The 21,915-nt window shown below is 43.4% G+C and overlaps 1 protein-coding gene across 1 annotated transcript in view; it reads left to right on the top strand.

Annotated features, from left to right (window-relative positions):
* Window positions 1-21,915, top strand: part of cacna2d3a (calcium channel, voltage-dependent, alpha 2/delta subunit 3a) — a 1,147,786-nt gene that overhangs the window by 786,985 nt on the left and 338,886 nt on the right. The window contains exon 16 of the mRNA XM_070894764.1: window positions 851-925. Within this exon, the coding sequence (XP_070750865.1) occupies window positions 851-925 (75 nt within the window). The remainder of the gene's footprint in view (window positions 1-850; window positions 926-21,915) is intronic.

Below are 21,915 nucleotides of genomic sequence, written 5' to 3'. Positions count from 1 at the left end.
CTACTCCTGCTCCTATTTCTTATGTTCTTATGTTCTTGTTTTATGTCTCAGTCGTCAGAATTTAAGTCTTGGAACCGCATAAGACTTTAATTCGCGAGTCAATTAATTTGTGAGTCCTTGCTTGGTGGGTCGGGTGAAATGTACTCTAAAAGCAGACAATTCAGCTGAACATGGAGCAGTGTTGTCAGTGGTGCAGGCACAGCAACAGGCCTTTGAATGACACAAAATACCACAATACAACAAATCTAATTTAAAAAAAATTGAAGTTAATAATGAAAATTACAGCACAAATCAATTGCTCACTTTTTCACATAGACCAGGAAATCCCTCGGAACTGTTCTGGCTCTGCCAGTGTTACTTCAATGGAAGTGCGGGAGAAACCCCGGCTATGTCCGTAAATGGGGCTTCCACTGCACTTCTGGTGAAGTTACGGCAGTGGAGCCAGAGCAGCTTCGAGGAATTTCTCAGCCATAATAGGTTTTCCCCTCATCGATATGAGACACACCCTATGTTGTACAAGCTGGTAAGTGGAGGCATTTAGCTACTTTTAGTCAACTGAGATTGTGCTGAACGAATACATTTTATAAATGCTATCTTTTAATAAATTTAAATAGTCATTGTACACGTTGAAATTTGCATCTGGTGTTACAAGACTCTTTTATTTGTTGAAACTGTTGCGATGGCAGTTTTTTTTTATGGAACGTCTGGCATCAGTGGTTCCAGTGATGTAACTGCAACAATTAAAATTTAGGAATGTCAGTTTTTAAAAGCTAATGTACAGCATACTTTATTTTTTCTTATTATGTAGTAAATTCTGATTGAAGCTTGTTTTACATATTTTTAATTACAGCTAGGTGTTCATGGATACGCTTTTGCAATCACAAACAATGGTTATGTCCTGACACATCCAGATCTGAGACCAATGGTAAGAAACAGTTCTGAAGACCTGCTTAGTACTGGCATAGTGTTAGAGTCAATTGTTCGCGTAGTAAGCGGCATATTTTATTCTGTTCATATGTTTTAGTGAACAAGACACGTTTTTAGCAGTCTGCTGCTTTATATGCTTGCTAAAAATAGCAAACAATGTAATTTTTTGAAATATCCTCTCCAATTCTCTTAATTGACAGTAAGTAGTCTGTGATATTCAGTTTACAACAAGTTAAAGACCAAGGGCTGGATTTTCGCCTTTGATGATTTCGGGGCGGTAATGGCGGCGGGGCGGTAAAGTTTGCGCCCGGGACCAATTTGTACCTCAGTCATCAAAATTGGGCAGCTGGGCCCTGAGTCTGGGGTGCAGCGCTAAGGGAGGCATTGTACACCTCTCTTAGGGCGTTAGCGTGGGAAAACCCTGAGTTGAAGAGCCGGGCCGGGAGCGCTCCGAGAGGCCCCGGAAAGAAAAAAAAAACCTGAAAAGAAACCCACAAAAACATTCCCAATACCTAGCCCATGCCACCACAACATAAATCACAAAAAAATTTAAAAGACAAAATAATCACACTTGCCTCTCTGCAGTGGTACAGGTTGGACCACCTGATTTCCGAGGCGGTCACTGTGGGGTATACGGGTCGGGCGGGAGTCAAAAAGCACACCGGCACAGCTCTTCTGAGCGGTACTGCACTGCACCGCCACAAAATCGGCCCCGAAAACCCCCGCGGGGCGCTGGAGGCTGACTGCCCACTCAGAAGACCTCACCGCCGCCATTACCGCCGCTCCGGGTTGAAAAAGGGAGCGCAAAGGACCGGAAAATCTACTCCCAGATTCTTACAACTAAATGAATCGCCAGTCGTTCCCACTGGGGGAAAATTTTAACCCTAACCTCTCAGCAGAAACCTGCCAGGTGGGCAGCTAAAATTGCCCGGGCTCTTAGCTATCCGAAAGCCACCAGGATTGCTGCTTCCGCAATTTTAACCTCCTCTCCTGAGCAGGCAGCAAGGATACGTGCCCGGAGCCAACAGAATCCTTCTTTACATATGCCAGCTGCAGACCGATAATATCATTGAGACCCGACTATAATTTTAATTCAGGCCTGCATGGTGAATCCACCTGGTGTTAAAAGCAGGGCAAACTGATTCTGTTTTACTGTTAACTGATGCCTTGAGGTGCCCCAATACCAAATTTAGAATATAAATTAGCCATTAATGCTGGTAAATTTGAAAAATATTTGCTGTTTCTAGCAATACTATGTTCAAAACTTTCTATCTGACAATATTTCTATTGTGTATATTGATGAAAGTGTAACATGCTAGTTAATCATCCATTAATGTAACATACTGGTTATGCATTCATTATATTTTTGACCAGCATCTTTAAAGCCAAATATTGTGAAGAATAAGTGGAAAATTGGTTATCATCACAATTGTTTCAATTTGCATTTTTCAGTCACTGTCACCCAAAAGCTCCTTAGCTTCTTATCGTCTTCACTGTTAGTGACCTTACGACCTACTAGGCGACAAATGTACTGCACAATGGGTCTGAGACCAGCAGCTGTAGATTGCAAAGTGAAGCTGGTAAGACCAGAGGTAGCTGTTGGCTTTGCCTATTTGTAGTTAACATTCTACCTGCCAGAAGAGAGCTCTGTACACACATATCTGCTACCCCAGAGGCTATATTTTAATATTGGAAGAGAGAGTGACACTACAAGCTTGACTTGGTTGGAAGTTTGTGGAATAAAGCCCCACTACGAACTTTAGTACATAATCTACGCTGACGCTTTAGTGCAGTACGGACAGAGTGCTACATTGCCTGAGGAGCCAACTTTTAGAAGAAATGTTAAAGCTGTGAACAGTCTGCTTTATCCTGAGACAGTAGCCAGGGAAAGGAATGAAATCAGTGGCAAGCATATGGAGTTTCTGGCAGGGCTGAAGATGGAGGAAATTACGGCTCAACAACAAGGGGAATCAGTGGGAGAGCATTTTGGTGCTAGTGATCATAATTCAGTTAGATTTAAGGTATTTATGGAAAAAGACAAAGATAGACCAGGAATAAAAGTTCTCAATTGGGGAAAAGCCCATTTTACGAAGCTGAGATGTGATTTTGCCAAAGTGGACTGGAAACAGCAGCGTCAGAGTGTGGGAGGCTTTCAAGGAGGAGATCATGAGGGTTGAGATCAAATATGTTCCCTTAAAGAAAAAGGGTGGGTCTAACAAATCTAGAGCCCCCTGGATGTCGAGGGGCATACAGGATAGGGTAAAGAAAAAAAGGGAGGCTTAAGACAGATACTGAAGGCTCAACATTGCAAAAACCCGAGGAGTATAGAAAGTGCAGGGGTACAATTAAAAAAGAAATTAGGAAAGCAAAGCGAGAGCATGAACATTTTTTGACAAGTAAAATCAAAGGAAATCCAAAGATGTTTTATAAATATATTAAGAGCAAGAGGATAACTAAAGAAAGAGTAGGGCCTATTAGAGACCATAAAGATAATCTGTGTGTGGAAGCAGAAGACATGGGTATGGTTCTTAATGAATACTTTTGCATCTGTTTTCAGAAAAGAGAGAGGCAATGCAAATATTGCAATCAGGGAGGAGGAGTGTAAAATATTAAATTCAATAAACTTAGTGAGGGAGGAAGTATTAAGGGATTTAGCATCTTTGAAAGTGGATAAATCCCCAAGCCCAGATGAAATGTATCGCAGGTTGTTAAGAGAAGCAAGAGACGAAATAGCAGAGGCTCTGACCATCATTTTCCAATCCTCTCTGGCTAAAGGTGTGGTGCCGGAGGAGTGAAGGGCTGCTAACATTGTACTGTTGTTTATAAAGGGAGAAAGGGATAGACCGAGTAATTACAAGCCAGTCAGCCTAACCTTGATGGTGGTAAAATTATTGGAAAAATTTCTGAGGGACCGGATAAATCTTAATTTAGAAAGACACGGATTAATCAAGGACAGTCAGCATGGATTTGTTAAGGGAAGGTCATGTCTGACTAACATTATTGAATTTTTTAAGGAGGTAACAAGGAGGGTCGATAAGGGTAGTGCATTTGATGTAGTGTTTCTGGATTTTAGCAAGTTTTTTGATAAGGTCCTACATGCCAGACTGGTCATGAAAGTAAAAACCCATGGGATCCAAGGCAAAGTGGCACGTTGGATCCAAAATAGTCTCAGAGGCAGGAAGCAAAGGTGTAATGGTCGATGGGTGCTTTTGTGACTGGAAGGATGTTTCGAGTGGGGTCCCGCAGGGCTCAGTACTAGGTCCCTTGCTTTTTGTGGTATATATCAATGATTATTAGGGCTAGAAATTCGCCAGCCTGTTGATATTTGTTTTTTAACGTCATTTTTGTGAAAAAATAAGAATAAAGATTTTGCCATTTTTTTAACGGGGTTATTTTGGCCAAAAAATACGCCCATCGATAAAAATCAACGTTGCTGGAGGATTTGTGTCGGAAACCGCCATCCTCGCCAACTTTACCGTGAGGCCGATATCGCCAAAAATACAGGAGAGAAAACACAAAAAAAATTCAAAAAATAACAAAATAAAAAATCAGAAAACATTATCAATATCCTTAAGTAATCAATTGCTGAAAAACAATTTTTAAAAAACTTTAACTTACCTTTTTTGTCGGCCTTCCTACTTACCGACGTTTCTGAGGCTGCAACACATGCTTTCCTCATGATAGAGTGGATAGGAAGGACCTATTTCCTTTAGCAGTGGGGTCAACAACCAGGGAATATAGATTTAAAGTCATTGGTATGAGGTTGAGGGGATTTGAGGGGAAATCTTTTCACCCAGAGAATGGTGGGGTTATGGAACTCACTAACTGAAAGAGTGGTAGAGGCAGAAACCCTAACCACATTTAAAAAGTAGTTGGATATGTACTTGAAGTTCCGTAACCTACAAGGCCACAGACCAAGTGCTGGAAAGTGGGATTAAGCAGGAAAGCTCTTTGTCGGCTGGCACGGACATGATGGGCCAAATGGCCTCCTTCCATGCTGTAACTTTCTATGATTCTATGGACACTAGATGTTGGACGAGCAGTTGAACAACAGAAGCAGTGGAGAGGTCAAGCGAGGTGGTGGAAAGATAGGATTAGGTGTCATCATGTCGAAGTTGACCCCATGTCTACAGATGATGTTGTCTATTAGACAAGAATAGGAGATGAGGCAGCCAAGGCTGGATCCATGAAGGACTCTCAAGGTGATGGTGTGGGGGCAGGAGGAAAAACTATTACTAGAGATGTTTTAGCTACACTCAAATAAGTAAGAATCCCGCCAACCTAGATACCCGAGGAGAGGTTTTTGGAGAAGGATGCTGTAGTCAGTCGTGTCAAAGGCTGCAGAGAGGTTGAGGAGGATGAGGTGGCATAATGCACCATGATCACAGTCACAGAGAATGTTGATCGTGATTTTGGTTAATGCCATTTTGGTGCTGTGGGAGAGGCAGAAACCACTTTGGAACGATTTAAACAAGTCCAATCAAAGTGAGGTGGCTTTCTGGAGGGATCATCCACCATTTCATTTTAATGTATTTGGCAGTCAGGCTGATGCTGAATTATAATACCACATGCACCAAAAACTGCTTTATATTGACGCAAAACTGGCGCACTTAATTTTCTTTCTCTTTATAATTTTTACAATGTTGATTATTTTCATATAACTTGCTTAAATGGATTATGGATTGTTTTCTCTTTATATACACCAGAATAAATGCTCACTTAACCTTACCTTTAGTACTCCTCTTGTAGTCTCCCTAATAAACACTAACATGCATATGTACAGCTGGAAACTACAGCTTTATTGTCCGCGAATTTACTAATCGTGGCGGGCAACATGGCACCGGGTCCTTCCCGGTCTCTGAAACAGATTTCCCCTGATTGGCCTGCCCAGCAAGTTTCCCAGCCAATTAGAGGAAGGGGATCTGGTGCCATCATTCGATGACGCATCATTAGCTGGTTTCCTTAAAGGGACCATTCCAAATTTAGTTTGATAATTGTGCTGTCAGTGTTCTACAGCATTGAGGTGCTGACAATGATGAGCACTACACAGAGGTGCAGGGCTGCACCCCATGCTCTCCCATGACTCTCTCCATATGCTTATGAAGGGAGTCACAGCTCACAGGGAGGTCCTCTTCCCTTCCCATGGGCGGAAGAGACCTCCTCAGGAGGTCAACACAGCCTGGTTGCGCATTGTACAGGAGGGCACAAGCAGGGTTGTCGTCAGGCGGACCTGGGTGCAGTGGCACCAACGTTTCAATGTTCTCAGTAGATCATGAAACGTTAGTACAAAGCCACACTCAACCTCATCCTGCTGTGCCACTCATTACATCCCATCACTCTGCCTTCTCTACCCTACTCCTGCACATCCTTACTCACACCAACTTACCTTGCATCTCCAACCATCCCTCTCTATCTACATTATCACATCCCCATCTCACTAGCCACCCCTCGCACTCACCCTCATCCTGGTGTAGTCATACCAAGTAACAACACACAAGGGTAGGCATTTGGGTGTTTTATGGAATGTTCTTTTAACATTTCTGTTAATGTGGTGTCAAACATTGAAACTTTTATTTTCAACACTTTGCATTCTTTGACAGATATGTGTGCACCTTTGGAAGTGGCTTAGTGATTTGCAGTGAATGGTGAGACATAATGGTACCCCCAGCAATGTCGATGAGTGTGAAACAAATGGCTTGGGCATTGTAGGGATGCTTTGCAGTGTTGGTATGGGGTGATGCCAACCTGGCACATCATATGGCAGCCAGGGTGTACAGCGTTAAGTGAAGTAAATCTACCTATGGTGAGGCCATCCCTAGCCTCTCGAGCAGCAATGTGGTTGGGTGTTGATGCCTTCTGCCTTGTGCAGCATCAGGTGATTGTAGAGAAGGTTGGTGTTGTTGGTGCTGCTGATGTGCCTGGTGTTGGGCTGATCGTGTTGGAATTCTGAGACGAAGATGAGGGTGTATAAAGGGCACCCATGCTGATGGAATAGATGGCAAGTGAACTAGAGATAACAGAAGCGATCTGTCAATGGTGAGAGAGGTAATGCGGTCAGACTGGGTGGAGACTTGTGTAAAGACTTGCAGCATCCTGTATCTGTTATGGAAATTCAGTGAGGAAGAGTTTGTGGCTAAGGGAAGATATCTCTGTAAGGTGATGGCTTTTATGTAAATTTGAAGCTGTCAACTTAACAGCTGTTTCAACGGCCACTGACCTCCTGCCTCAGCTTCACAGATGTGATCCACGACTAGTGTGGACCCCGTCGCCGAGATGTCAAATGCAGAAGGTGAGCTAAAATTTATTCTTAAACGGCTCTAAATAAACCACTAATGACCTGATTTGGGTCTCCCGCTGTGAACCCACCGCTGTGTGTCAAATCTTCTCCGAACTGACAGACCCGACATCGGGGAAAGGCGCATTGCGGCTGGTTCACAGCGGTGGGGGGGGACCCACTGGGGGAAAAAACACTTTCCCACCCGACCCACCCCCTGCCCCCCCTACCGATCATGCCCACTGATACACACACCCGCCCCCCCCTTCGCAAAATCCAGCCCATTGTATCTAACATTTCTACTGTCAGGTGTGACATTTAAGGAAAACCTAAAAAATAACAATTTGAATCTTAATGTATTTGATATAATTTGATGGCCGGTGAATAGATAGAGTTATAGAACTGGAGTGTAAAAAGATGGTTAACTATAAAATGAGAGGAACTGCTGTTAAAAATGAGTTAAACTGGCTGTACAGCAATGCACATAGTGTCTGTAATAAAACAGGGGAACTGGAAGCGATAATACATTGAGAGGAACCGAACATCGTAGGGATTACTGAGATATGGCTACAGAAAAGACAGGACTAGGAATTATACATTGCAGGTTATAACATATTTAGAAAAGATAGAGAGGGAAGAAGGCAAGATGGAGTAGCTGTACTTATTAGGGATAACAAGGGCAGTAGAAAAAAGTGTCACAGCTATCAGCAAGAAAAAATTAGAATCCATGTGGATATTGATAAAAGATAATAAGAATCAAACACACACTAATAGGGGTAGTCTACAGACCACCAATTAGTGGTGGGGGGAGAGGGAGAAATATGAAAACAAATTAGGGAAATGAGTGGAAAACATAGATAATAATTATGGGGGATTTCAACTACCCCAATATTAATTGGCCAGAAGGGCTAGGTAAAGGGGATAAAGGAATGGAGTTCCTACAATGTGTACAATATTCCTTTCTAGCCCAATATGTAAGAAGCCCAACAAGGGACGATTCATTATTGGATCTAGTAATGGGGAATAAACCAGTGCAAATAAAATAAGTAAAAGTAGGGGAGTATCGAGGCAATAGTGACCATCATAAGATAATAATTGAAATGGACATAAGTATGATGGAGACCAAGGTAATAGATTGGAGAAAAGCCGATTTTGTGGAGCTGAGAATAGAATTTGGGAAAATAAATGGACAACAATATTGGCAAACAATGATGCAGAACAGCAATGGAAAATATTTAAAATGGTGCTCAACAGTGTCCGGGTAAAATACATTCTGCTAAAACACAAGAACAAGCTAAACACTAATGAGATACCATGGATGAATAAAGACATAAGGGAAAAATTGAGGGTACAGAAAGATGAATACATTAAGTACATGGACAGCAGGGAATGACAAGAGAGAATTCAAAGGGATTAGGAGAGAAGTCACAAAAACAATTAGAAAGACAAAAAGGAACTATGAAATAAAATTATCTAGGAACATAAAACAAATACCTGTAGTAAAATATTTTACAGACAAATTTTAAAAAGTCGGGAAGGGAATAGGACCACTAAGGGATGGACAGGATAACATCACAGGCAGCGTTAGAGAGATGGCAGAAATATTAAATAATTACTTTGCTTCAGTACTTACCATGGAGATAGAACAGGTTTGACATCAAATTATGAGATTAAAAATGAGATAACTGCATTTAAATTAAAAGATGAGAAATATTAAATAAACTAATCAAACTCAAAGAGGATAAAACCCCTGGTCTGTGCATTTTAAAAGAATCTAGGGAAGAGATAGCAGAGGAATTACTTCATTAGAACAAGGTGTAGTGTCAGAGAACTGGTGAATAGCTAACATAATATCTATATTTAAGAAGGGAGATAGAACATGTCCAGGGAACAATAGACCAGTCAGTGTAACATCAGTGGTAGGAAAGATAACGAAATCTCTGCTAAAGGAGACAATAGAAGAACATCCAGAAACCAAAAATATAATAATGAATCATCAGCATGGATTTAAAGGGAAAGTCTTGCTTCACTAACCTCATTGAATTTTTTGAAGAGGTAACCTTCAAAGAGAGAGTGGACAAGGGTAATGCAGTAGATGTAATTTATTTAGATTTTCAAAAGGCCTTCAGTAAGGTACCACATAATCGTAAGATACCACATAATCGACGAATGAATAAGGTCTGAGCATGCAGAGTCAGGGGACAAGTAGCAGAATGGATAACTAGCTGGCTTCAGGACAGAAAGCAGAGAGTAGGGGTAAAAGGGTAGCTATTCAGAGTGGCAGAAGGTGGGAAGTGAATTTCCACAAGGATCAGTGTTGGGACCACTGTTGTTCACAATTTATATTAATGGTTTTGATTTTGGAATCAAAAATACACTTTATAAATAGGCAAAATCATATTAAATATTACGAGTTGACAACTTGAATAAAAAACCTTATAAATAATATTGGTTTGAGCATGTGGAGCAAATATTAGAATTATTTGTTGTTTTGATTTCAGTTTGAAGCATTAAAAATGTAAATCACTTTAACAATGCAGACACAATTTCTGCTTGTTATAGATAGGTTTGACATTCATTTCCAGATATCTTGAACATTTCAATTGTAGTTAGAAACATAGTGGAACCCCTGGACTGATGAAATCAGTGGGACTAATGAAAAATAGTAGATTGTAAGTTTGCATTTCCCTTAATTATTAATAGTTAGAAGGAAACTACCTGAGCTGCTTATTAAAAATGTAGTATAAACTTAGCTTTAAATGTAGATATGGGTTTGACACAAATGCGTTCATATCACACTTGATGACTTAGCCAGGTAACAATCAAGGAAGGGCAAGCAACTTGTTACTCAGCTATATTTTCAGTTCTTATGTAATTGCTAACAATTTACCTTAAATTCTGCCAACACCAAGAATATTTACGATTCTACAAGCTTTCAAAAAGCCATTGTCACACCATATGGAAGTCATATCAAGAGACTGGCCTCTGACAGTGATTTAGTGCTCAGATTTCAAGAGGGTCACGGTGTATATGTCACAAATCATAAGCGATTGCCAATCAATCAAGTTATCATATTGAAAACACAGATATTTATATTGTTTTACCGATGCAGGTTGCGATTGTAAATCAATTGTAGAGGAAGATTGAATTTTACAATCAAATGATTGTGCTCCACACGAAAACTCAGCTTTTACAAGTTTAGCAGCACAGGAATCTAGACTCAAATTTATGATCTAGCTGTTTTTCCTTCTGCAATGTTAGCCCTGTAGTAATCATCTATAACATTTTTATGTTTGGAGAAACTGTACTCTGCCTGAAAGTAGGAATGAACATCAAATTAAATCTGAACTCAACATCTTGGAAGCTATACTGAACTGAACCTTTCTGATAGTTATTTTTTAATTTAGGTTTGTGGGGTTTTATTCGTATTCATTATCCACAAGTGTCTATCCACCTTAAGAATTCATGGTTGTCTTTTCACAAGATAAGAACAAATGAAGAAGGCCATTCAGCCCATTTTAATCCATCTATCCAATCAGATCCTAACAACCCCTCCCTCCCATTGTAGCATTCAATTGTTTATTAAATCATTCCATTGTTATTGCCTCCATTATTATCTGGAAACTTATTCCATATGTTGATTACTCTTTGTGTGAAGAAAAATGTCTTGATATCAATTCTAAAATTACCTTTTACTAGTTGATTGCACGGTGTTCAGCTCCATTCCCTGTTCCTCAGATATTCAACTAACTCATACCCACATGCTGCAAGACCTAGGCAACATTCAGGCTTAAGTGCACGAAACATTCACGCCACACAAATGCCAAGCAGTGACCAACAAGAAAGAGTCTAACCACCTCCCCCTTGACATTAAAGAATGCACAATGATGTACAAGGGCAGCAGGCTCATGGGAACACCAAATTCTCTTCCAAGTCACACACCATCCCGACTTGGACATATATTGCTGTTCCTTCATTGTCGCTGGGTCAAAATTCTGGAACTCCCTATTTAATAGCATTGCCGGAGCACCTTCACCAGACAAATGCAGTGGTTCAAGAAGGCGGCTCAACATCACCTTCTCAGGGCAACTAGGGATGGCCAATAAATGCCAGCTTGCCAAAAACACCCATATCGTGAGAATGAATGAAAAAAAAGTGTAAAGATCAGACTTTAAAGTCTTGTTTATCTTCAAACCGTTGAGGATTTTGGATTTAGAGCAATTTATATGAAAGGGAATGTTGTAGGATATTAGACATTTGAACTTTGTTTTCCTATCATCAGTGATGTGCTTAGGGGAATGCAGTCAGCACGTTCATTTTTAACTTATTTGACAGTCATCTATGTATACATTGTCTGCATGTTTTTTATTTACCATACAGACAAATTATATTAACCTTGAAATGAAGATCTGATTTTCACCTCTACGTATCGACCATGATCTGTTTAATGTTACGTGAAAGGAAGCTCTGGCTTCAGTAGTTCGATCTCAACCACTATTAACGTTAACAATCTATTCGCCAGAAGCAGAAAGATTTATTTAGCTCTGCTATCAGTATGCCCATCTGTCTCTACAAACATGAACCTGTCGGCTCAATAACCTAGAGACAAATCAGATCAGATTTTATAGGGATTCGTTCAAAATTCCTCTCATTGGAAGCTGCTGTCTATCCCTTTTATGACTAGCCATTTGATTTTACATATATAAATGCTGGGAATGTCACTGAAGAGCTAACTGTCTGATTCTGCATCAACCGTGTTTTATAGAAAAATGCTGAACTGCTTGTAAAATCTAAAAATTAATGTGGGATTACAGAGGTAGTTTCATATATTTTGGTGCAGACCAGACCTTCCAAAATCAAAATTTTCTGTGAGACGTACATCCTCAAGTCCGCATGAAAATAAATCCCGCACCTTCAGCAATCACATTCCCATTTGGAAATGTCCAATGTGTCACTGCTGGTTGCTTTTAAAGTTCAACAGAATTTCCATCAATCTGCTAACTTGCTTAATCAAGAGTTGTATTTTTATTTTGCTTTACTCCTCTTCCCGCAAGAATTTCCAGCATGCCCCATTTCTGGCAAATAAGAGCGGATCAATGAGCTGCTCGTAGGGCTTTGCCTATATTTGTGATGGTACTTTGAAATCTTCCTGTCAACAAGCACACTTATATGAGCACCTGGATTTCCCTGCTCTCCTGGAGGAGGCATGGGCATGATTTCCACCGGTTGCCCCAATCTTGTTGTTACACTGACTCAGTTTTCTAGGTTACAGGCCATTACGATGTAAACATAGAAACATAGAAAGTAGGTGCAAGAGTAGGCCATTCGGGCATTCGAGCCTGCAACATCATTCAATATGATCATGGCTGATCATGCAACTTCAGTACCCTACCCCAGCCTTCTCTCCATACCCCCTGATCCCTTTAGCCAGAAGGACCACATCTAACTCCCTTTTTAATATGTCCAACGAACTGGACTCAACAACTTTCTTTGGCAGAGAATTCCACAGGTTCACAATTCTCTGAGTGAAGAAGTTTCTCCTCATCTCAGTCCTATATGGCTTACCCATTATCCTTAGACTGTGTCACCTGGTTCTGGACTTCCCCAACATTGGGAACATTCTTCCTTCATCTAACCTGTCCAGTCCCGTCAGAATTTTATACGTTTCTATGAGATCCCCTCTCGTTCTTCTAAATTCCAGTGAGTATAAGCCTAGCCGATCCAGTCTTTCCTCATATGTCAGTCCTGCCATACCGGTAATCAGTCTGGTGAACCTTTGCTGCACTTCCTCAATAGCAAGCACGTCCTTCCTCAGATTAGGAGACCAAAACTGCACACAATACTCAAGGTGTGGTCTCACCAAGGCCCTGTACAACTGCTGTAAGACCTCCCTGCTCCTATACTCAAATCCCCTAGCTATGAAGGCCAACATGCCATTTGCCTTCTTCACCGCCTGCTGTACCTGCATGCCAACTTTCAATGACTGATGTACCATGACGACCAGGTCTCGTTGCACCTCCCCTTTTACTAATCTGTCACCATTCAGATAATAATCTGCCTTTCTGTTTTTGCCACCAAAGTGGATAACCTCACATTTATCCACATTATACTGCATCTGCCATGCATTTGCCCATTCACCTAACCTGTCCAAGTCCCCCTGCAGCCTCTTAGCATCCTCCTCGCAGCTCGCACTGCAACCTAGCTTAGTGTCATCTGCAAACATTGAGATATTACATTCAATTCCTTCGTCTAAATCATTAATGTATATTGTAAATAGCTGGGGTCCCAGCACTGAACCCTGTGGCACCCCACTAGTCACTGCCTGCCATTCTGAAAAGGACCCGTTTATTCCTACTCTTTGCTTCCTGTCTGCCAACCATTTCTCCATCCACATCAATACATTACCCCCAATACCATGTGCCTTAATTTTGCACACCAATCTCTTGTGTGGGACCTTGTCAAAAGCCTTTTGAAAGTCCAAATAAAACACATCTACTGGTTCTCACTTATCCACTCTACTAGTTACATCCTCAAAAAACTCTAGAAGATTTGTCAAGCATGATTTCCCTTTCATAAATCCATGCTGACTTGGACCAATCCTGTCACTGCTTTCCAAATGCGCTGCTATTACATCTTTAATAATTGACTCCAGCATTTTCTCCACCACCGATGTCAGGCTAACTGGTCGATAATTCCCTGTTTTCTCTCTCCCTCCTTTTTTAAAAAGTGGGGTTACATTCGCTACCCTCCAGTCCATAGGAACTGATCCAGAGTCCATGGAATGTTGGAAAATGACCACCAATGCATCTACTATTTCTAGGGCCACTTCCTTAAGTACTCTGGGATGCAGACTATCAGGCCCTGGGGATTTATCGGCCTCCAATCCCTTCAATTTCCCTAACACCATTTCCTGACTAATAAGGATTTCACTCAGTTCCCGCTTCTCGCTCGACCCTCGGTCCCCTAGTATTTTCGGGAGGTTATTCGTGTCTTCCTTAGTGAAGTCAGAACCAAAGTATTTCTTCAATTGGTCTGCCATTTCCTTGTTCTCCATTATGAATTCACCTGATTCTGACTGCAAGGGACCTACATTAGTCTTCACTAACCTTTTTCTCTTCCCATATCTATAGAAGCTTTTGCAGTCAGTTTTTATGTTCCCTGTAAGCTTCCTATCATACTCTATTTTCCGCTCCTAATTAAACCCTTAGTCCTCCTCTGCTGAGTTCTAAATTTCTCTCAGTTCTCAGGTTTGTTGCTTTTTCTGGCCAATTTATATGCCTCTTCCTTGGATTTAACACTTTCCTTAATTTCCCTTGTTAGCCACGGTTGAGCCACCTTCCCAGTTTTATTTTTACACCACACAGGGATGTACAATTGCTGAAGTTCATCCATGTGGTCTTTTTAACATTTTAGACACCTCAATCAGATCTCCCCTCATATATCGGAGTGATTATTTGCAACAACTTTTTTGTGTCCTTCTGCACATGTGCATCTTAGACTTCGTCCCTTTTTTGTGCATGCGCGTTCGTTCTGGTCGCGCATCCGCAGTACGACATACGAGGAAGTAGGAAGTGGGGCCGAGCCACGATCCGCATGGAGCTCGTTGCTGCTCGAGCCTGGAGCTGGAGCTGCTTCTCGGGCTTTTGAGTTATCGCCAGGACTTTTGCCTGAAATATTGCTCTGATTATCTGTAGGAACATTTTCATGGCCTTCTGTGTGAGAGAAAAAGATCGAACGTAGAGAGAGAGACTGAGGGAGAGCGAGACTGGGGGAGAGAGAGTGCAAGACTGGGAGGGAGAGAGAGTGCAAGACTGGGGAGGAGAGAAAGTGAGAGACTGAGGGGCGAGAGAGTGAGAGACTTGGGGGAGAGAGAGTGAGAGATTGGGGGGGAGAGAGTGAGGGACCGGGGGGAAAGAGATTGAGAGACTGGGGGGAGAGAGATTGAGAGACTGGGGAGAGAGATTGAGAGACTGGGGAGAGAGATTGAGAGACTTGGGAGAGAGAGAGAGAGCCTGGCGGCGAGGGAGAGGGGATCGGAGGGGAGCGAGAGAGAGAGGGATCTTGGGGAAGACGGATCACATTCTTCCAACCACAAGCCCTTTACACCTGCACCATGTTCTCACTCTCCTCCCCCTATACCTGGTTGATTTCTCAGAAAGCATGTGTGACAAGTTCATGAAGTCTGGAAGTCACGACACTGCCACTATTAACTTCACAATAAACCTGTTAACAGTTTGTGACCCCACACACAATGCCCCATCTATGGCATGGGATGGAGGGGGGGGTGCGGCGTGTGGGTAAGGTCAGGAACGTGGGCTGGGATGAGGCAGGAACTTGGGCTGGGTGATAGAACATAAGAACATAAGAACATAAGAATTAGGAACAGGAGTAGGTCATCTAGCCCCTCGAGCCTGCCCCGCCATTCAATAAGATCATGGCTGATCTGGCCATGGACTCAGCTCCACTTACCCGCCCTTTCCCCGTAACCTTTAATTCCCTTATTGGTTAAAAATCTATCAATCTGTGACTTGAATACATTCAATGAGCTAGCCTCAACTGCTTCCTTGGGCATAGAATTCCACAGATTCACAACCCTCTGGAAGAAGAAATTCCTTCTCAACTCCGTTTTAAATTGGCTCCCCCGTATTTTGAGGCTGTGCCCCCTCATTCTAGTCTCCCCTACCAGTGGAAACAACCTCTCTGCCTCTATCCTGCCTATCCCTTTCATGATTTTAAATGTTTCTATAAGATCACCCCTCATCCTTCTGAACTCCAACGAGTAAAGACCCAGTCTACTCAATCTATCATCATAAGGTAACCCCCTCATCTCCGGAATCAGCCTCGTGAATCGTCTCTGTACCCCCTCCAAAGCCAGTATATCCTTCCTTAAGTAAGGTGACCAAAACTGCATGCAGTACTCCTCCAGGTGCGGCCTTACCAATACCCAATACGGTTGCAGCAGGACCTCCCTGCTTTTATACTCCATCCCTCTCACAATGAAGGCCAACATTCCAGTCGTCTTCCTGATTACCTGCTGCACCTGCAAACTAACATTTTGGGATTCATGCACAAGGATCCGAACTGACCCCCGTCCGGACGGAATTCCTCATCGGCGCCAAACCCCGGAACCTCCCTCGGGGGCCGGCGCCTCACAACTTGAGCCGCCTCGGGGAAATCCCCTCCGTGCCTTTCAGTTCCGCGCGGAGGGGTTTCCTGTACGGGCTGCTCCTGCACACCCTCAACTTTGCCATCCTCGCCGGCCGTCCGGACACGCCATGGCGTACCATCTTGCCGTCCGGAGGAGGCGGGGGTCCCCGATGGAGGGCACTCTACGCAGGGGTCCTCCCACTATTCATCGGGGACTTGGCCTGGAGGGTGGTGCACGGAGCAGTGCCGTGCAATAAATTTTTAAGCCGGTTCACGGACTCCCAGGCCGCCTGCAATTTCTGCGGTCTGGAGGAGTCCGTGTTCCATGTTTTTATTGAATGCACAAGGTTGCAGCCCCTGTTCCACTATTTGAAGGGGCTGCTCCTGAAATTCTGGCTGCACTTCAGTCCCACTCTCCTGATCTTTGGGCACCCTGTGCGGAGGGGAGCGGGTAGGTCCGAAGGCCTCCTCGTAGGACTGCTCCTGGGCACGGCCAAGGGTGCCATCAGCCGGTCCAGGCAGCGGGCGGTCGAGGGGGTCGTTCAACCTGACTGCCTGCCTCTCTTCCGCTCTTACATCCGGTCCAGGGTGTCCTTGGAGATGGAGCACGCGGTGTCCACCGGTACGCTCGCGGCCTTCCGCGAAAGGTGGGCACCGGAGGGACTGGAGTGCATCATCACGCCCGGCAACCAAATTTTAATTTGATTTTACGTTTTAAAGTTAATTTGTTTTAATTGCCGGTGCTTTTAGTGTCCCCTTCCCTTTTATAGGGGGCACTGGGGGAAAAATTGTGATTTTAGTGCCCAAAAAAAAACAAAAAAAAAAAAAAGAAAAACACAAAAAAAAAAGGGGGGGAAAAAAAAGGGCCTTGTAAATGTCTGGAGTGTCACCCAGGTCGGGTGGCACCGTTTAATGTTTTATGTTTTGCAGGTGAACTCCAAAAAGAGTTTCATGCACAAGGACCCCCAGGTCCCTCTGCACCGCAGCATGTTGTAATTTCTCCCCATTCAAATAATATTCCCTTTTACTGTGTTTTTTCCCAAGGTGGATGACCTCACACTTTCCGACATTATATTCCATCTGCCAAACCTTAGCCCATTCGCTTAACCTATCCAAATCTCTTTGCAGCCTCTCTGTGTCCTCTACACAACCCGCTTTCCCTCTAATCTTTGTGTCATCTGCAAATTTTGTTGCACTACACTCTGTCCCCTCTTTCAGGTCATCTATGTATAGTTGTGGTCCCAGCACTGATCCCTGTGGCACACCACTAACCACCGATTTCCAACCGGAAAAGGACCCATTTATCCCGACTCTCTGCTTTCTGTTCGCCAGCCAATTCTCTATCCATGCTAATACATTTCCTCTGACTCCGCGTACCTCTATCTTCTGCAGTAACCTTTTGTGTGGCACCTTATCGAATGCCTTTTGGAAATCTAAATACATCACATCCATCGGTACACCTCTATCCACCATGCTCGTTATATCCTCAAAGAATTCCAGTAAGTTAGTTAAACATGATTTCCCCTTCATGAATCCATGCTGCGTCTGCTTGATTGCACTATTCCTATCTAGATGCCCCGCTATTTCTTCCTTAATGATAGTTTCAAGCATTTTCCCCACTACAGATGTTAAACTAACCGGCCTATAGTTACCTGTCTTTTGTCTGCCCCCTTTTTTAAACAGAGGCATTACATTAGCTGCTTTCCAATCCGCTGGTACCTCCCCAGAGTCCAGAGAATTTTGGTAGATTATAACGAATGCATCTGCTATAACTTTCGCCATCTCTTTTAATACCCTGGGATGCATTTCATCAGGACCAGGGGACTTGTCTACCTTGAGATCCATTAGCCTGTCCAGCACTACCCCACTAGTGATAGTGATTGTCTCAATGTCCTCCCTTTCCACATTCCTGTGACCAGCAATTTTTGGCATGGTTTTTGTGTCTTCCACTGTGAAGACCGAGGCAAAATAATTGTTTAAGGTCTCAGCCATTTCCACATTTCCCATTATTAAATCCCCCTTCTCATCTTCGAAGGGACCAACATTTACTTTAGTAGGGCTAGAACTTGGGCTGGGATGGGGCTGGAACTTGTTCTAAGCTGAGGCCGGAACTTGGGCTGGGTTGGTCAGGAACTTGGCTGGGATGAGGCAGGAACTTGGGCTGGGGGGTCAGAAACTTGGGCTGGTGTGGTGTAGGAACTTGGGCTGGGATGGGGCAGGAACTTGTGCTGGGGGATAGATCTTAAGCTGAAAGAGTGAGCAATCTACTGTCTGGAGTCAGCAGTCAGAATGGCTCGAATTACATTTTACAAAGTCACTGCTTACGTAGGCAGGACGGTTCTAATTACACATTCCAGTGAAACTGCTGAGTGTGTCTTATTCTCCAAGGGGACCAATCAGCAATCAGGTCATGTGATCAAAGGGACCCCTGTTGTAAATAAATGCATCGCTCATGTATACACAAGGCAATACAAGCCAAGTTTATGAAATCCATCCTCATAATTTAACCCCCCCAGCCCCGGTATCATTCTGCTGAATCTGTGCTACACCCGCTCCAAGACCAGTATATCCTTACTGAGGTGCGGTGCCCCAGAACTGAACACAATACTCCAGATGTGGTCTGACCAAGGCTCTGTACAACTGAAAAATAAATTCCTCCCCTTTGTATTCCACCCCCTTCAAGATAACGGCCAGCATTCCATTCGCTTCTTTTAACTGCTTTTTGTGCCTGTCTAGTAGCTTTAATGACTTGTAACATGGACTTCCAAATCTCTTTGCTCGTCTACAGTTCCTAGTTTCTCACCATTTAGAAAATAAAAAGCCAAAGAGTGGAATTTCGCTCAAGAGGCACCACATCCATCGCGATGGTCCAAACCATTCCTTTCACACTCACCACCATTGTGAAGGTTACCGTTATGTCTCACTATTCACTGCAACTCACTCAGCCACTTCCAAAGGTGCACACAGATCTGTCCAAGAACAGAAAGTGTTGAAAATAAAGGTTTCATGTTTGACAGCACATTACCAGAAATTTTACACCAACATTGGATAAAACACCCTGAGGGCCAAAATTGCCCAACGCCGGAAATGCGGTGTACCTACCCTGCTTCAGCTGTTCTCACCGCCGCGATGGATGAGGTGGCCTCTTGAGCGAAATTCCGTTCTTTGGCTTTTTTTTTCCAGTGGCCCGGAAGTCGGTCATGATAGGGGTGGAAGTGCGGCAGAGAGCGGAAGTTCGCACACTGGAGGGGCAGAAGTGGGGAGTGGGCGATCTGTCCACCGCTGTCACTCATTAGCGTAGCGCTGATGACGTCATCACGCTGGCACGACACCACGTCTCTCCCCTTCACTTAAAGGGGAGAGCCACTGCGAAGTCTCTGATTATTTTAGTTAGGTCCATTGGTCCACCAGGGAAAGTTTTGGCTGGGTCAGCAGCTTGGCACCCAAGAGGGGTTGAAAGGCTGCCCTTTGGTGGCCCAGCTGAACCCAGGGCCATAATTGTCGGCCCAACCTGGCAGTCAGCCGACAAAAAAAAATAAGATGGCTGCGGCAGTGCACCCTCCCCTTTAATTGGGGCTGCACCGCCATTTTACAAACAGTGCACCGGCAGAAAAAGCTGCTAGTGGTACTGAGCGACAGCAGCAACATTTTCTCCACAGAATTTCGTGTTCGGGGGCGGGGGAGGAGGGGGGGGAAACATCGGCGATGCATGCTCTGGTGATGCACTTAGGATGGATCGGCAGCAGCGCAGTGTAATGTCTGTGAGCTTGCAATGTTTGTAGCTCCACATTGTGAATGTGGACGTATTTTATACTGCAACAGAGTTAATAATAAACAGAACCAGCATGTTCCGGAAGCTTCCGACAGAGCTGCCTACCATGTTAGAAGCTGTGTGTGCTGTGTTCTGTGAATATATCATTTTTGGCGATGAGAATGGGATTTTTCGGATGATTTAAAGTTGAAATTTTGTTGGTGAAGGATTCAGCCAGCCGACAGAGAGACTTTGGAAGCTTCTGTCTTTGGAAAAAGCTACAAAATCCGAGGTAGAATACAGCACACTGTGTGAACAGCTAGAAATTAAAATGGCAGCACCCACAGGTGTAATGGGATATTTGGGTGAATATAGACGTGACTGGGAAGGCTTTAAAGCATATGTGGATCATCTAGAAATGTATTTCACTGCAAATAACATAATCGAAGCTCCAGAGAATGCAGTCCAGAATCAGACGATATTGGAACGGAAGCAAGCTATCTTCTTATCTGCAGCTGGACCAGAATTGTATGAAACCCTGGTAAATCTGCTTGTGCCTGCCGAGCCAAAGGACACAACGCTTCAGGAGATTTTAACGAAGCTGGAGCAGCACTATAACCCCAAACCGTTAGAAATTGCTGAAAGCTATCGTTTCGGTATACAAAATCAAAAGACTGATGAAAGTATCAGTGATTATATTGTAGCATTAAAAAAGCTATCTATTCACTGTAATTTCAGGAACTTTCAAAACCGAGCATTGCGGGATCATTTTGTTTGTGGGGTGAAAAATGATGCGATCAGAAGAAAGTTATTGACGATGGATGACTTGACTTTTGAGCTTGCTTGTCAGACAGCGAGGTTGATGGACATGGCCGATCAATATTCCCGAGAATTGCAAAATAATTACGGTTGTCAGTCAACCGAGGTGAATCGCCTGTAGGTTCAAAGTAAAAAACGGCGGGGGCACAAAGTCTCAGAAACTGGAAATTCTAACAGAGCGTCGAAGTCATGCTATAGGTGCCTGGGACAACACATTGCTCAAAGTTGTCCATATGTGATGACAGAGTGTTTCTTCTGCAGAAAGACTGGGCATCTTGCGAAGGCATGCTGACTGAAGGGTAAACAAGCTTTCAAAGCTATGAGACCAGCATTCAAAACTATGAGTAGAAATCCCCAGAGACTACATAGCATGGAAGAACAACAGGATGAGAAGATGTTAGAGCTACATGCCATCAGGAGCATGAGGTTAACGGACAGCGATTCGGAAAGTATCAAAATTCACATAGATGTTGCAGGATTTAAGACACCAATGAAAATTGACATGGGTGCATCCGTGAGTATAGTACCGGAGTCGCTATACCTCGACAAATTGCGGGATTTCCCATTGGAGAAAGCCAAGATAGAGCTGCATGGCTACTCAGGAGAGAACATTCCTGTGATAGGTCGTATCACCGTATCAGTGAAATATAAGGATCAATTTCTGAACTTGCCTCTAATAGTAGTGAAAGGAGACAAGCCTGCCTTACTGGAAGAAATTGGTTGAGATCGTTGAAGCTGGATTGGAGTGATATTTTTCGTGTGGTAGCGAGATTTGCATTAATGGATGATGTTATCAAGAAGTATCCGAAGATGTTCTGCGAAATGGGCAGTCCGATCCAAGGCTTCAAGGCGAGTGTCAGGGTACAGAAGGACGCTAGATCGATTTACTACAAGCCATGTTCCGTACCATATGCACTCAAGGAGAAAGTTGAGCAAAAACTCCAAAGACTAGAGACTGAGAACATTATTTGTAAGATGTAATTGGGCTACATCCATT

The sequence above is a fragment of the Pristiophorus japonicus genome, chromosome 12 (genome assembly GCF_044704955.1).
Source record: "Pristiophorus japonicus isolate sPriJap1 chromosome 12, sPriJap1.hap1, whole genome shotgun sequence".
NCBI classification, from domain to species: domain Eukaryota; kingdom Metazoa; phylum Chordata; class Chondrichthyes; family Pristiophoridae; genus Pristiophorus; species Pristiophorus japonicus.
This window is presented reverse-complemented; position numbering and strand designations above follow the sequence as displayed.